This window comes from Panthera onca, chromosome B1 (genome assembly GCF_046562875.1).
Source record: "Panthera onca isolate mPanOnc1 chromosome B1, mPanOnc1 haplotype 2, whole genome shotgun sequence".
Classification (NCBI taxonomy): domain Eukaryota; kingdom Metazoa; phylum Chordata; class Mammalia; order Carnivora; family Felidae; genus Panthera; species Panthera onca.
The window spans coordinates 119484094-119497961 of NC_138342.1; the positions used below are offsets into that span (position 1 = coordinate 119484094).

At 43.7% G+C, this 13868-nt stretch overlaps 1 protein-coding gene and 1 non-coding gene across 2 annotated transcripts in view; both read right to left on the reverse strand.

Annotated features, from left to right (window-relative positions):
• The window catches only part of TBC1D9 (TBC1 domain family member 9), a 114240-nt gene that overhangs the window by 22833 nt on the left and 77539 nt on the right, over window positions 1-13868 (reverse strand). Inside the window, exons 8-13 of the mRNA XM_060654120.3 lie at window positions 13322-13492; window positions 12586-12736; window positions 9267-9481; window positions 6769-6886; window positions 4714-4999; window positions 4267-4396 (exon numbers count right to left, since the gene is read on the reverse strand). Coding sequence (XP_060510103.1) covers window positions 4267-4396; window positions 4714-4999; window positions 6769-6886; window positions 9267-9481; window positions 12586-12736; window positions 13322-13492 — 1071 coding nt within the window. The remainder of the gene's footprint in view (window positions 1-4266; window positions 4397-4713; window positions 5000-6768; window positions 6887-9266; window positions 9482-12585; window positions 12737-13321; window positions 13493-13868) is intronic.
• Window positions 8406-8507, reverse strand: LOC132693432 (U6 spliceosomal RNA). The gene has a single exon (XR_009616815.1). It is a non-coding gene; the product is annotated as a U6 spliceosomal RNA (small nuclear RNA).

Here is a 13868-nt window from a genome sequence, read left to right on the forward strand (position 1 = left end):
TGGGTGGCTCAGTCAGTTAAGTGGTCGACTTTGGCTCAGGTCATGATCTCGTGGTCCGTGAGTTCTAGCCCCGCGTCGGGCTCTGTGCTGACAGCTCAGAGCCTGGAGGCTGCTTTGGATTCTGTGTCTCCCTCTCTCTGACCCTCCCCTGTTCATGCTCTGTCTCTCCCTGTCTCAAAAATAAATAAACGTTTAAAAAATAAATAAATAAATGGATAAATGGCGTTTCTTGTATCTCCTGGGTCTTCCCTCACTGACACAACTGTAGTATCTTCTTTGCTAGTCTATTCCTTCAGCTCTCCCCAGTCCAATTTATTGCATAGGGAGCAGAAATAATGTACTTAAAGAAAAACTCCCCTCAGCTTCCAAGGTGCTGTTGAGTGCCTTGCAAATCAATCAGTGGTTTCAAGACTCCCCGCGAGCCAGTCTCTACTGGACCACTGACCTCATGTTCACCAGTATATTTACAATTCCATCTCCATTCTATCCAGACTAACCCACTGGCCCAGGCTTTAATGCTAGGGAGTCACTTTCTAGCTGTGTGGCTTGGAAAACCTAGTTCAACCTCTCTCAACTTACAATTTCACCTTAAAATGGGTTAACTGGTACCTGGTGGGTTTGTCTATGAAGTATTCGGCATCCTGCCTCACACAGGGCAGGCTCTCAGTGAATGGTACCTTTTGTGGTCATCAGCAATAAGCCCAACACATAACTGCCTATCCCGTGCAAACTTCTCCCTGTGTTTTAGTAGCCACATCCTTTTCTTTCCTTCTTTCCTTCTTTCTTTCTTACTTTCCTTTCTTCCTTTTCTTCCTTCCTTTCTTTCTTTCTTTCTTTTCTTTCTTTCTTTCTTTCTCCTTCCTTCCCTCTCTCTCTCTTTCTCTCTCTCTCTCTCTTTCTATATTTATTTATTGATTTTGGAGACAGCACAAGAAGGAGAGGGGCAGAGAGAGGGGGACAGAGGATGGGAAGTAGGCTCTGCGCTGACAGCGTGACAGCACAGAGCCCGATGTGGCGCTCGAACTCACAAACCTCAAGATCATGACCTAAGCCGAAGTCGGATGCTCAACCAACTGAGCCACCCAGGTGCCCCTAGCCACATCCTTTTCTATTAGCTAGCTTTTCTCAGATTAAACCTACCGGGTTGGGTCACACTGAACATGAAGAAGCTCTGTGGTGGTCGTGCGCCTGCCGTAAGGTCCTGTATTCGTGTGCCCCTGTGCTTTCGAGGAGGGACATCTTGGTCTATGAATAAAACCTGAAGGCTAGGGCTTTGTCTTTTACTTCTGTGTAACCCTGCAAAACTGCAGAGCCTCACACACAGGGCCCACCCAGAAGAAAAGTGTCTACACAGTTCCTTCAGGGAGGGTCTTGGGAGAACTTATAATGAACAAGAATTTCTCCATGAGGTATTTATGAATAAAGTTATCATCTCCACTCATCAGGAGAAATTTCAACAATATCAAACCAACCTCCAGCAACCTGGATGAGGCCTTGATGGAATCTCAAAGCTGAAGGTACTTTCAGTATTCCTCCTACCTTTCCATTTTACTGGCTAATTATCCTGAAGCACAGAGATAAATGTGTCGCATGCCTTAGAAAACTGGTGTCCTGCCTGAGTTCAAACCAGGTTATAACCAGCTTCTGAGACTAGTGGCCCCATTCTGCATCTAGGGCAGTGATGCTCAGCCCTCCCCGGGCACTGGAACCCTCTGGGCAACTTTCAAAAAATACTTAGTTTGTAGGCCTCATGACAGAGATACAGATTTAACTGGTCTGGGTTGGAGCCTGGGAATTTACGTTTTTAAAAGCTTGACATGGAAAAAAGTTGTAAGGGGTTTTAACGCACAGGTAAGATTGAGAACCACCAATCTAATGGTTAGGAGGGCAAAGAGGAGATGGGCAAGAGTTTGTGGTGGTCTCTTTAGGCTGATTTGTAAGGCACTGGGGAGCTATTGGAAACTTATGAGCGGTGCGGTGACATGAAAAACGAAAAACAAAAAACCAGTCATTATGCATCAGAAGACCAGGTAATACAGGCATTGGCATAAATAAAAGGGGCTGTCTGTCCAGGCAGAGGAAGGAAACTGCTGCTGTCTCCTGCGACAGGATGTTTGGCAGCCAAAGGGCCACCATTAGCGATCAGCCAGACAGGATGTAAATGGAAACCAGCCCTTGGCCTTGTCTCCATTCTCTTTTCTTTCCCATTAAAAATGGGTCAAGTGCTGACCTCATCATGATGTTAGCTTATCTGCTGTGAAGAATAAAGCTAAGTTTCCACATACTAAGCTTTATTACTCTGGTCCAGAATTTTCTTAACAATAAAGGTTTCAGGGGATGCCTTTTAGAAAAACAACTCACAGCTATAATAATAGCTATTGCCTTTAATTACATGGGCTCTTTTTCTAGAAAAATAATCATCCAAAATTTCCAACAGAGTATTATCCCAAAGTCCTGAGGCAGTGATGTTTTTTTATTTCGTTACGATAATAACCAGTTTTGGAGAGACTGAGGTGAAATACTTATCCTTAATCTCTTCTAGCAGAAATATAAATCAGGTCAATCTTCATGGAAATTGGACAGTGTATGCTATGAGCTTGGAAATAATTCATACTTTTTGATCTATTGCTATAGATCTATTCCTCAGAAAGGACTCTAAGAAAATAATCAGAGATGTGATATTTGCATACAAGTTTATCACACAATATAGGATATATCGTATGTGTGAATATATATAAATAAAGAGTGCTGTCTTTATTGGTCACACTGTCTAAATACCTGGACAAAGAAAGGAATCAGAAGTCACCGGAGGCTAATTTGGAGTTCTCCTGTTACAGTTCTCTGTTTTCTGCAAACTCTTCATATATGTATGTAATAGCATAGAAGTTTGCCATAAAATATTGAAAATTTGGAAGCAACCAAAGTAAATGTACAATGAAAGTGACCAGTTAAATAAATTTTGGTGCCTCATTAAACAAAATATTAAGAATCTATTAAAATTATGACTTTAAATAATAATATATTAGAGAGTGCTCATGGTATATTTTAAGTGAAAAATGGGATGTTACAAAGCACTTTTTAGTAGAGACTTATTTTTTTAAGTGCATATTACAAATATAAAAATCTACTTGAGGGAAATATAGTAAATATAGCTGATAGGATATAGTTTATTTTTCCATAGTTTCTACATTTTTAAAAATAAACGTGCATTACTTTTATGATTCTAAAAGACACAAAAAATGTTTTGTTCTCAATACATATTGAGTGTCAATGAAGTTTTTTAAAAATAACAAATTACCAGTCTTGTCCCCTTTATGAGTGAAAGGGCATATGTTTCTGAAAAGGTTTCTGGATCTATACCAATTATGTTTTAAAGCACCAAATTTCTTATTCTCTTTAAGAGAGGCTTTCTGACCTCAGCTTGTCCCTTGCTATTTGTCCCTTAATCCAGGGTGTTACTAGTTGTAATGCTGAGAATCATAGTCATACATTCCCAAGATATCTGTGAGTACTGTATTCAGCAGAATATTCATGTTCTTTCTTAATGATCATCTCTATAAAAGTTTGCACAGCCAAGGATCAGGAAATGAAGAAAAGGTATTATGGGCACTGAGTCACTGGGGCTCCACAAACCACCAAACACTACGAAGCACATAACACTGGTTCCTTCACTCCTAGAAGCTCATTAGTTCTATTCTGAGATTCAGGGCCAGATCCAGGGTCCTCACGAACCAGAAAACATCCTCCCCAGCCAGGTCAAGCTATTTGAGAGAAATACCAGGACTCTGGTTCACCTCTAGGATGGTACAGGCTATTCCATGTGTCTTGAACTGAAGAGAATTGGCTTGTTCTCGTTAGAGAAGACCTGAGAGTCTTGGCATGAGAATAGAGAGTTCATCAATGTGTGCAGGTTGACTTTAGCATGCTTGCTCTCGAAGCCCCTCCTCAATACACCCAGAGCTGAATCTGAGCTGCTACTTTGGTCAGGCTTCAGGGTGGGCATGGCAAAGAACCAGGGGGCAAGAGCTTGTCATGCCATCTGCTCTATGGCATTAGAGCCAGCAGGTGTCATGGCCCCATTCAGTCTCTATCTCTGAAGGTCAAAGCCGTCAGCTGGAAGGCAGCTGCTTGCTTTGGCAATTAGTTCTCAGAAGGTGAAAGGAAGCACGTATATCTGTGGTTAGCCATGGAAGTGGGTGCCACACATCAGTGTCCCCCTCTGCACTCTCAGAGCACTGTACCACTCAGGTAGGGAACGAGACCCACCTCATAGGAAGTTCTGATGAGTCTGAAGATGTCTACTTCAGGGTAGGGTTCCACGTCATCACTGAGCAGGGAGTGGAGGTGAGGGATGGGAGGCAGAGTGCTGTCTTTATTGGTCACACTGTCTAAATACCTGGACAAAGAAAGGAATCAGAAGTCACCGGAGGCTAATTTGGAGTTCTCCTAATACAGTTCTCTGTTTTCTGCAAACACTTCATTTTAAAGCATACTTTAGAATTTATACTTCATCTTAAGTATTTCCTTAAGAACAGAATAAAATCTTCCTAACTTCTAAAGATGCAGCCTATGAAAATGAATCCTCAGCCACAGACAGAAGTGGGCATTATGCTGCACTGAGCCAAGTAAGACTCACGAAACCAAGGGGAAAGAGAGAAGGCAAGTTCAGAGAAGGAACCGGAGGGGTTTTCAAAGTGAGGCTTGGTCTGTTACCTTCCCAAAACGGTCATGGCCTCCCCGTCGTCCTTGCAGCTCAACAGTTTGTCCACATTTGCATCCAGCACGGCCAGGGCCAACTGGAATATCACCTTGATTCCTTCATAGAAGAAACAGTCCACAACCACAACCGCACTCTCAAAGGGCATCACGCTGAGAAAGAGCGTGAGGAACCAAGACAGGGAGATGGTAGAAATCACGCCCAGGTCCTGCATGCAGTCGTAGAGCTGTGGGACATAGTCTCGTGCCAGTTCCTCGAAGACACCCTGGTCGACCAGCGCGCCTGCAGCGGAGGTGGGCACAAAGGGTCGCAGGTGAACCCACTGCACCTTCTCACCCAGGAACCCAATCAAATGACTTGACTACAATAATCCAGCTCACAATTGCTGCGGAGACGGAACTCAGCTCCCTTCTCTAACTGTTCTGCCGCTACCATGTTACCAGGTACTAAGTTACTAGACCAAGGTGTCAATCAACATAGCTCAGTCAGCAGATTAGTTCTGGGTGTTTCTTCTCTTTCCAGAGTCTTCCTGTCCTGCTTCCCTACCACAAAAGGGCAGTAACACAACGGTAAGGGTTGTTGGATAAGTCAGTTTAGAAAGTTTTCATGATATATAATTGTTCGGTTAGGCATGAAATGTATATCTAAGTAGCTCCGTTTCCTGGCAAACTCATTTAAAAAACAAGTTGCTTTGGGGCGCCTGGGTGGCTCCGTCGGTTGAGGGTCCGTCCGACTTCGGCTCAGGTCATGATTTTGCCATTCCCGAGTTCGAGCCTAATGTAAGGCTCTGTGCTGACAGCTAGGAGCCTGGAGCCTGTTTCAGATTCTGTGTCTCCCTCTCTCTCTGCCCCTCCCTCACTCACACTCTGTCTCTCTCCGTCTCTGAAAAATGAACAAACCTTAAAAAAAGTTTTTTTAATAAAAAAAAATAAAAAACAAATTGCTTTTCTGGATGCACAGTCCCCACAAATGAATTGTTGATTTTAGTGAGAGGTTATTTTTTTATTTTTTTAAGTTTATTTGAGAGAGGTGGGGGGGGGGGGAGGTGGAGCAAAGTGGGGAGGGGCAAGAGAGAGAGGAAAACAGAGAATCCCCAGAAGGCTCCTCACTGTCAGCACAGAGCCCAACATAGGGCTCTGTCCCACAAACCATGAGATCATGACCTGGGCCGAAATCCAGACTCAGTAGCTTAACCCACTGAGCCACCCAGGCACCCCTTAAATGAGTGTTTTTTAAGCTTAAAAGCATTCTAGGGGCACCTGGCTGGCTTATTGGTAAAGCATCTGACTGTTGATCTTGGAGCTGTAAGTTCGATCCTAACACTGGGTGTACAGATTACTTAAAAAAAAAAAAAAATCTAAAAAAAAGCATTCCAGTTGTACACACTCATGATCAACTTACTGGCGTTTCTGGAGAATTTTTCCAATGAATCAAAATCAATGAATCAGTGTGAAAAGGTTTAGAAATGAAGAGCACATAAGGCATACAATTTACTACACTAGCTACAAAAAGCTTGTCCTGCTAAAGGGAATGTCTAACACGTGAGAGGATTATAAGGAGTAACAGTAATAATTTGTTTAAATGCTTACAGTCATTGTTTGCTTTGCCATGAAACCAGTTCTAAAAAACTGCAGCAACTTAGTTTTGCATACATTTTTATATGATCTTTTTTCTTTTTTTTGCATATTTCTGTTCTCCACAGATTCCATCCTTTTCATGAAAACATTTTTTGCCAAATCTTTTCAGGTTGATTGACAGCTGACATGTTTGGTGCAGTTCACACATGCCACAGAGTGACACCCACATCAAATGTTTTCTAAAATAATTCCTGTAACAGTGATACATGCATATTCTCTTACGCTCCGCGGGGCTCCTTTGTGTACAATCTTATATTAATTCAAGCCCTCTCACTCCCATTTTGGGAAACTGGAGTTGTCTAAAATTCTTTTGGCTAATGGTGACTGGAAATGGTGTTCTAGCCGGTATCTTGGCTCTAGAAACATCTTCGCTATGAGCCGTGGGTCAAAATGTTGACTACATCCCGCACATACCAACAACTCTGGTGTTGTAGTAATCGGGAAGCATGCGTTCACACAAAGCCACTAGCAGCCAGAAAGCTTCCTCCTCTTTGGCATAAAGCAGCAGCACTGATGTGACAATATTCATGGCCTAAAGGCATGAAAAAGGCTGTTGTCAAATGTATTTTAAATACATCATACACATTAGCATAAGAAATCTTGCTGACCTAAAGAAAATTACTGAGTTTGTCTCACAGGGCCAGCAAACTTTTTCAGCAAAAGGCCAGATAATAAACATTTAAAGGCTCTGCAAGCTAGACACACATATTATTCCAAAGTTTTGTTTTGCTTATATTATTTGGAACCCTTTAAAAATGTACAAACCTTTAGTCCTTGATCTGGTAATCGTTAAGGGTCTTTATGAACACTTAACATTCACCAAGGACTGAGCCCCTGCACACAGGCAAGCCCTTAAGCAAAAACTTTGCCCAAAGGCTGTTTGACAAAGCTTGTTAACCTGTGAAAATCTCAGTGTTTTTAACCCTTAATTCATGAGGTAAATGCTTCCTTTTTAATGTTCCATAATGGTTTCTATAACCAAGTGCACATGGCCTGAGGCTCTCCTCTGAGAACAATAAAACCTTTCAAATTTGGCGTCCTCACCCACTATTTCCATCTGGACAAGGATGGTAGTGATATGTAACAGTGATTTAGACTCCAAAGGAACGTACTTTATTAAAAGATACTATCACATAGCTCATAACCACTCAAGGCTCAACTATTTTAATAGTCCTCTTCATTAAAAAGAGGAAGATCAAAAGATAAATATGAATTCTATAATTGCAGAAGCCAACTAAGTCTGGTACCTCTTTTGATCTACAAACCAGTAATCGTTCATCAGACTTCTACAACACGCATACCAAAAAAGGAATTTGGGTCTAATAGGCTTGTTCTTGTAAGTCTTAATGTTTTCCCAAGTGCAATCATTATTAAAATTTCACTTGAGAATTAACCTGACGATTCTAGTACATCACGGTTGGTTCCTTAGGCATTTATTTAGTCAAGGTAAGTCTGAGGGTCTGCTTTATAACAGGCTCTAGACTAAGTATTGGGGGATGGGTAGGAGGGGAGGACACAGAGGTGACAAGTTTCACAGGGCTTAAATGTTGATGTCAGAGAGACAGAATAAAGATGCAAACATTAATTAACCAATTTGGGAGTATATTTAAATGAAGTGCTATCAAAACGGTAAAGTAATGCGGTACAGGAAGACCTGTACTGCGTGTGTGTGTGTGTGTGTGTGTGTGTGTGTGTGTGTGTATGTGTGTAGAGGAATTAAGCCTACTTTAGCATTTATCTATTTATGTATTTTTGTGTTAAGCAGTCATTTAGTAAAAAATACATTATACCATCTTTCTGGATTTGGGGCAAGTTTGAAGTATTTGTCAACATATTAAACGTTGTATTTGGTTGTGATTTCTTTTCACATCTTTTTGGAGTACCGTTGACACAGGTTTATACATTATGCTATGTTCACAAGTGTAGCTGCCATCTGTCCCTACAGATACATTGATACATTGCTATTACAATATTACTGACTACATTCCTTACGCTGTGTCTTTTATTCCTGTGGCTTATTCATTCCATAACTGGAAGCTTCTATCTCCCACAAAAATACGGAATGCTTCATAAATTTGTGTGTCATCCATGCGATAGGCCATGCAAATCTTCTCTGTATCACTCCAATTTTAGTATATGTGCTGTCAAAGCAAGCCCAGATTTGCTTTAGCTTTTAGCTGGATGGTCAGGGAAGGCCTCTCTGAATATATGGACTTTAAGTCTAAAGTCGTATAATCTTGGAGCTTTCCAAATTGTGGTATATGTCCTAGTACAAGAGATAATTTTAGTTGGTATGGGGCAACATTTTTTAAATAGAGGATTAGACATTTATTTTAGTGTGTATTAAAATATAATCATAGCATAAAAGAGTTCTATTCTCAAGGACGTTATTACCTAGGATGCAAAGTAGGAGCACCGTGGAACCGAGAATCCAGAATCACAGGCCTGGTGCTCAGACATGCTCTCTTTTACCTCAGGGAGGGATGAGGGGTGGCTCAGAGAGTAATCAGAAGCGACTTTTCAAGGTCACCCAGCTACATGGTGTTGGATCCAGAAAGGGCATCCTTATCTCCTGGCTCCTCTGCTCAGTGGAGTGGCCTCAACTCAGGGAGATTTTGCTCCCCAGGGGGTATTCAGCAATGCCTAAAGACATTTTGGTTGTCCCAACTAGGGGGTTCTACTAGCATTTAGTGGGTGGATGTTATTAAATGTGTTATTAAACGGGAATGTTATTAAACATCCTACAAAGCACAAACGAAGAATTATCCAGTCCACAATGTCTATAGTGCTGAGGCCAAGAAACTTAGGTGCAGGGATGGTTCTAGAAGTTAACCATTCTTCTTTCTTCTTCTCACTTACTTACTGGTTAATAAACAATAAAAAAAAAAAACTAAACCATCTGTGTCATTTACCTGGCAATATCCTATATTAGGATTTCGAAAAGCGTAAGCTGTTAAGACTCTCCGTAGAGCAGCAATGCCCATCTCATTCTGGAAAGCTGGATGTTCTGGAAGGGAGCGGTGTAAATCCCTCTCGATCTCCTCCGTGGCGAGATTATACTTGCCCATGGACTTCTCCACTAGATCTTCATAGTACCCAGGGTGTGTGGCCTTCTCATTGATTGCACCTAGGAAATACCCAACAGATACAACGTCCAAAAGTGCAAGCCCTGCCCTCGGTCTGCAGACATGGCTTCCCAACTGAACCCCTTCACATTCCTCACCACTCCAGGGACACTTGCGAAATAACAATGACGTCCCACAGATGTGGGCTCAAAGAGCTCCCGAGGCAGGGGCTTGCAAGCGAAAAATCTGCGTTCCACAGAACTTCCAAGAACAATCCTGGGGGGCCACTTAGGGGAAGAGTAAGCCGAAGCCTCCCCGTCTCAGCCCTCCCTCAACCAGAGCAGCTTTGCTGGTACTTTATTGGGGTTTTCCTTAAGATTTCACTTGAAAAGGGAAGTTTTGTCTCTCAAAACGAGTCCACACGCTGCTTGCTGAAGCATAAGCGTTGAAGAGTCCAAACAGCCATACTGAAGAGTAGGAGGAGGTGCTACAGCACGTGGAGGGGTTTGGAGAAGTGCAGGGGGTGGGTGGGGTGGGCATTCCTAGCAGTGAGCCACCCTCATGGATGGGAGTTTCCCAGGTGGCGGGGATGAGAATGGAGAAATGAGTTGAGGATCACTGGTTTGAGATCCTTGCATTTTAAGACTCTTAAAGACAGAAAGCCCTATATGAGAATATCTAAATCAAAATCTACTTAAATACAACTTAGGTAATTATAAATTCCCCCCCACCCTCTCTCTCTCTCTCTACTCACACACACACACACACACACACACACACACACACACACACATATATATGCACATGTTAAACATACATACACACACACTACAACACAGGACAGACTGATCTGTATTTCACTGATTAGAAATTAGAGCCCTTAGGATGGCCTGGGCCTTGTCAATGACAGTCACCCGGGGAGACAGCCTTCCCACTCACACTTACCCTGGATAAGGCAGTCTGGTTGACAGCAACTTAACACTGGCTTTTGCTTTGTTCTCAAGGGAGATTTGCAAAGATATCTTACCCTCTGGCCTGCACTTCACTTCACTGGGTACACTGAGCCAGGTCCTGGTATAATGGCCCTGAGAGTCACGAGGAGCAAGGCGGCACCCAGGCAAGGCTCCCCTACCAGAAGCTGGGCTCTCCCCATGAGTGGGCTGGCTTCACATGCACCCCACCTCCAGGGAGCTGGATGGAAACAGAGGCTGCTGTCTACCCAACAGAGGCAGCAGGGAGCCCACTCCACCCTCGGGCCTCCATCACCATTAAAGAAAACACTGGATCTAACTCTAGATGCATCTCTGCACTGTGCTTGTGTACCACTATGTACTGTTTCTTGGTGCTGACTTTGAGCTTCGTTTTCATCCAAAATGTGGCTGTAAGTAACTTCTGATTTGAACGAGGATGAAAAAGAAATTTTTTATTTACAATGTGAACGATCTGAATCAAGTTGTCGAGGTGACTAGTTCGCCAGACACAAGGAAGACAGGAGACCGGACAGGAAGGCTCTTCTTGGGCTGGATTTGTGTAATCAGAGATCATTTGACTCAAATTTGGATTTCTTTTTTTTTAATTTTTTTAACCTTTATTGATTTTTGAGACAGAGAGAGAGAGAAAGAGCATGAATGGGGGAGGTTCAGAGAGAGATGGAGACACAGAATCTGAAACAGGCTCCAGGCTCTGAGCTGTCAGCACAGAGCCCGACGTGGGGCTCGAACTCATGGACTGTGAGATCATGACCTGAGATGAAGTCGGACGCTCAACCGGCTGAGCCAGCCAGGTGCCCCCCTTTTAATTTTTTTTAACATTTATTTATTATTGAGAGACAGAGAGACACAGAGCATGAGCAGGGGAGGGGCCAAGAGATGGAGAGACACAGAATCTGAAGCAGGCTTCAGTCTCCGAGCTGTCAGCACAGAGCCTGACGTGGGGCTCGAACCCACAAACCGCGAGGTCGTGACCTGGAGCCAAAGTCGGATGCTTAACCGCTGAGCTACCCAGGCGCCCCTCAAATTTGGATTTCTAAATGAGGAGCTAAGGCTGGTCTACTGAAGGACAACGAAAAAGCCATATGAACGAGGATAGAACAAACTAGTTTTACATGAAACACATGAAGCCAATTATTTTTCAGGATTCTATCCCCCAACTGCTGAGATGTTAATACATCTCATTACGGGCGATTACCATTTGTATTTACTTTTAGAAAGAGCTACAACCTGTTTGTTTGTTTGTTTGTTTAAGGCTGTCCTGTAAGCCTGGTAACTTTTCTTCTAATTGTAATGTTATTTTTTAAAATAAAAGGTTTTGATAATGGCACTTGTGTCAGACCATCTTAGTTTCATATACAAATATTCAAATAAGCTTATTTAAAACAATTACATTTCAGGCCTCTAACCAGGTAAAGCACCTGATTTACAAAGACTGGTGACAACAAAAAAACGCCCTGGATGTTCATGACAGAACAGACCCCCAGATGCTTTCAGCTTGGAGGAAGGTATGACAGGCCTAGCTGAAGAACCTCTGGTCTCCAGCAGGGCTCAAAGGTCTGACCCCACAGGGCTGTGTCTGGGCAGGAGCCTGGAGGGGGACCCAAAGGTCCACGACAACCCCCTTCTGTCCTTCCTGGCATCTCCAGCTTGGAGTGTAAGTGTGATCTGGGTGGGCCTTCAGTTCTAGTGCACGTTCTGGCCTCCCCTTCACATCTCCATGTGATAACCAGCAAATGCAGGAGGTGGCAGAAGCCACGCATGAGGCTTTCTCATTCCTCCCTCTCCCCACCTTAATGAGGGCTCTGAGCGTGTGCCACACTTACCCATTTTCAACGAAGTGGACACAGCTGGGAAAGGAACAAGGACTTCAAAAATCACAAAGAATCGTACTCTTACCCTTCAGGATCTCTCTTCTTCTAAATAGCATTAGTGAAGTGATGGAAGAGGTTATGCGGATTTGGGGGATGGGGGCTTCAATATCTGGACAGGTGTATATGCATCCTGTGTTTTTATCGAGGGACTTCAACACTTTGGGAAGGAAAGGGGATTTAGTGCTGAACTGGAGGACTGCATATTTGAAAAGAGCCCGGGTGCATGAGGGAAGGCAGAAGGGGCGCGCTGAGGTCCTGCACACCCTGGGGCCAGTACGCCCCGCCCCCCACGCCTGTCCATACCTGACAGTAGCAGCCAGAGGTCTCCCCGCATGCTCTCCGGGATGCCCTTCAACACCAGCTCCCGGGTCTTTTCTGTGCGGTACATGCAGATCCCTTGCCCATACTCGGCAAAGTGAATCTTCCAAGCTTGCTCCTTCAAAAACTCTTTGGCCTGAAAGGGATAATGAAACATGACTACATGCCAAAGTATGTCGGTGACAGACAGGAGAAGTTGGATGGAAGGTCAGAACATCTCCCCTGGTGAACGGAGTGGTTCTGTTCTGGACAGAACTCAGGAGAACAAAGAACTCAGATTCTCTGCAGTCCTTCCCTAATTGGACACCTGTACCACAGCCTCTGGTCCTGCCTCGAAGCTTTCTAGGCCAGAATCAGAATTCCACTTACGTGAAACAGGTCAGCAGAATGCGAATTGTCTTTATGGCTTTATGTGTACACCTCCGAGTGAAAGTGAGCTGACGTTGTTTAAACATGGGCTGAGAGATTACATACTTATTTGTTGGCTGACTTAAACACTCAAGACGAGATAAAAACAAATGTCACCTGTAACTCTACAACTCATCTCCTTATTTGAAGAAGCTGTTCTACAATCGAATGAGAGATTTAGATAAAAATCTGCTGTGCTTCTAGGAAAATGTTTCTTTACGTAAATATTTATCAGTTTACTTCAATTAGAAATATTTTTAAATGTTATTGCTCTAATATAGAAAAGTTTCAGGCAAGAGCAGGAGGCACCCACCAACTTCGGGTTGAATTCCTCGGGGGACCGCCGCCGATACATGGTCATCAGGGTCTGCGTGGCTGTGGGAACGCTGTTGCCGTTCAGGTTGAACTGGCGCTCTCCATCGGCCTCGGAGCTCGTGCTTCTCTGAGGGCTGGAGGAGACAAGGCTGCTGGGCCGAGAATACACCTGCCGATGCAGAGAGGGACAGACAATGAAAGGGACAGACATAGAAGCTACTTCTTCAGTGTCCTCTGTACAGACACCAACAGCTACATCATGGTTCCCAAAATGGTTCTTGCTGTGTGAAGACGCAGGAGGAAGGCAGCAAGCCAGCATTTTGGCGGGGATTAGCAGGTTTGTGGGTCACAGAACACAGAGCTTCAGTGCTGAAAACACGTTTCATCTAATTTCCGATGCATTTTTGCAACAAACTGGTTGACCGTTAGCCTCCGATTAGCATGCAGGCAAAGCATGACGGGGCTGAATCAACTGCTTATTGACAGAGGGACCGCCTCCTCGTGCCCACATGAGCTCAGACCAGGTAGACAGGGGCAGGGATGTT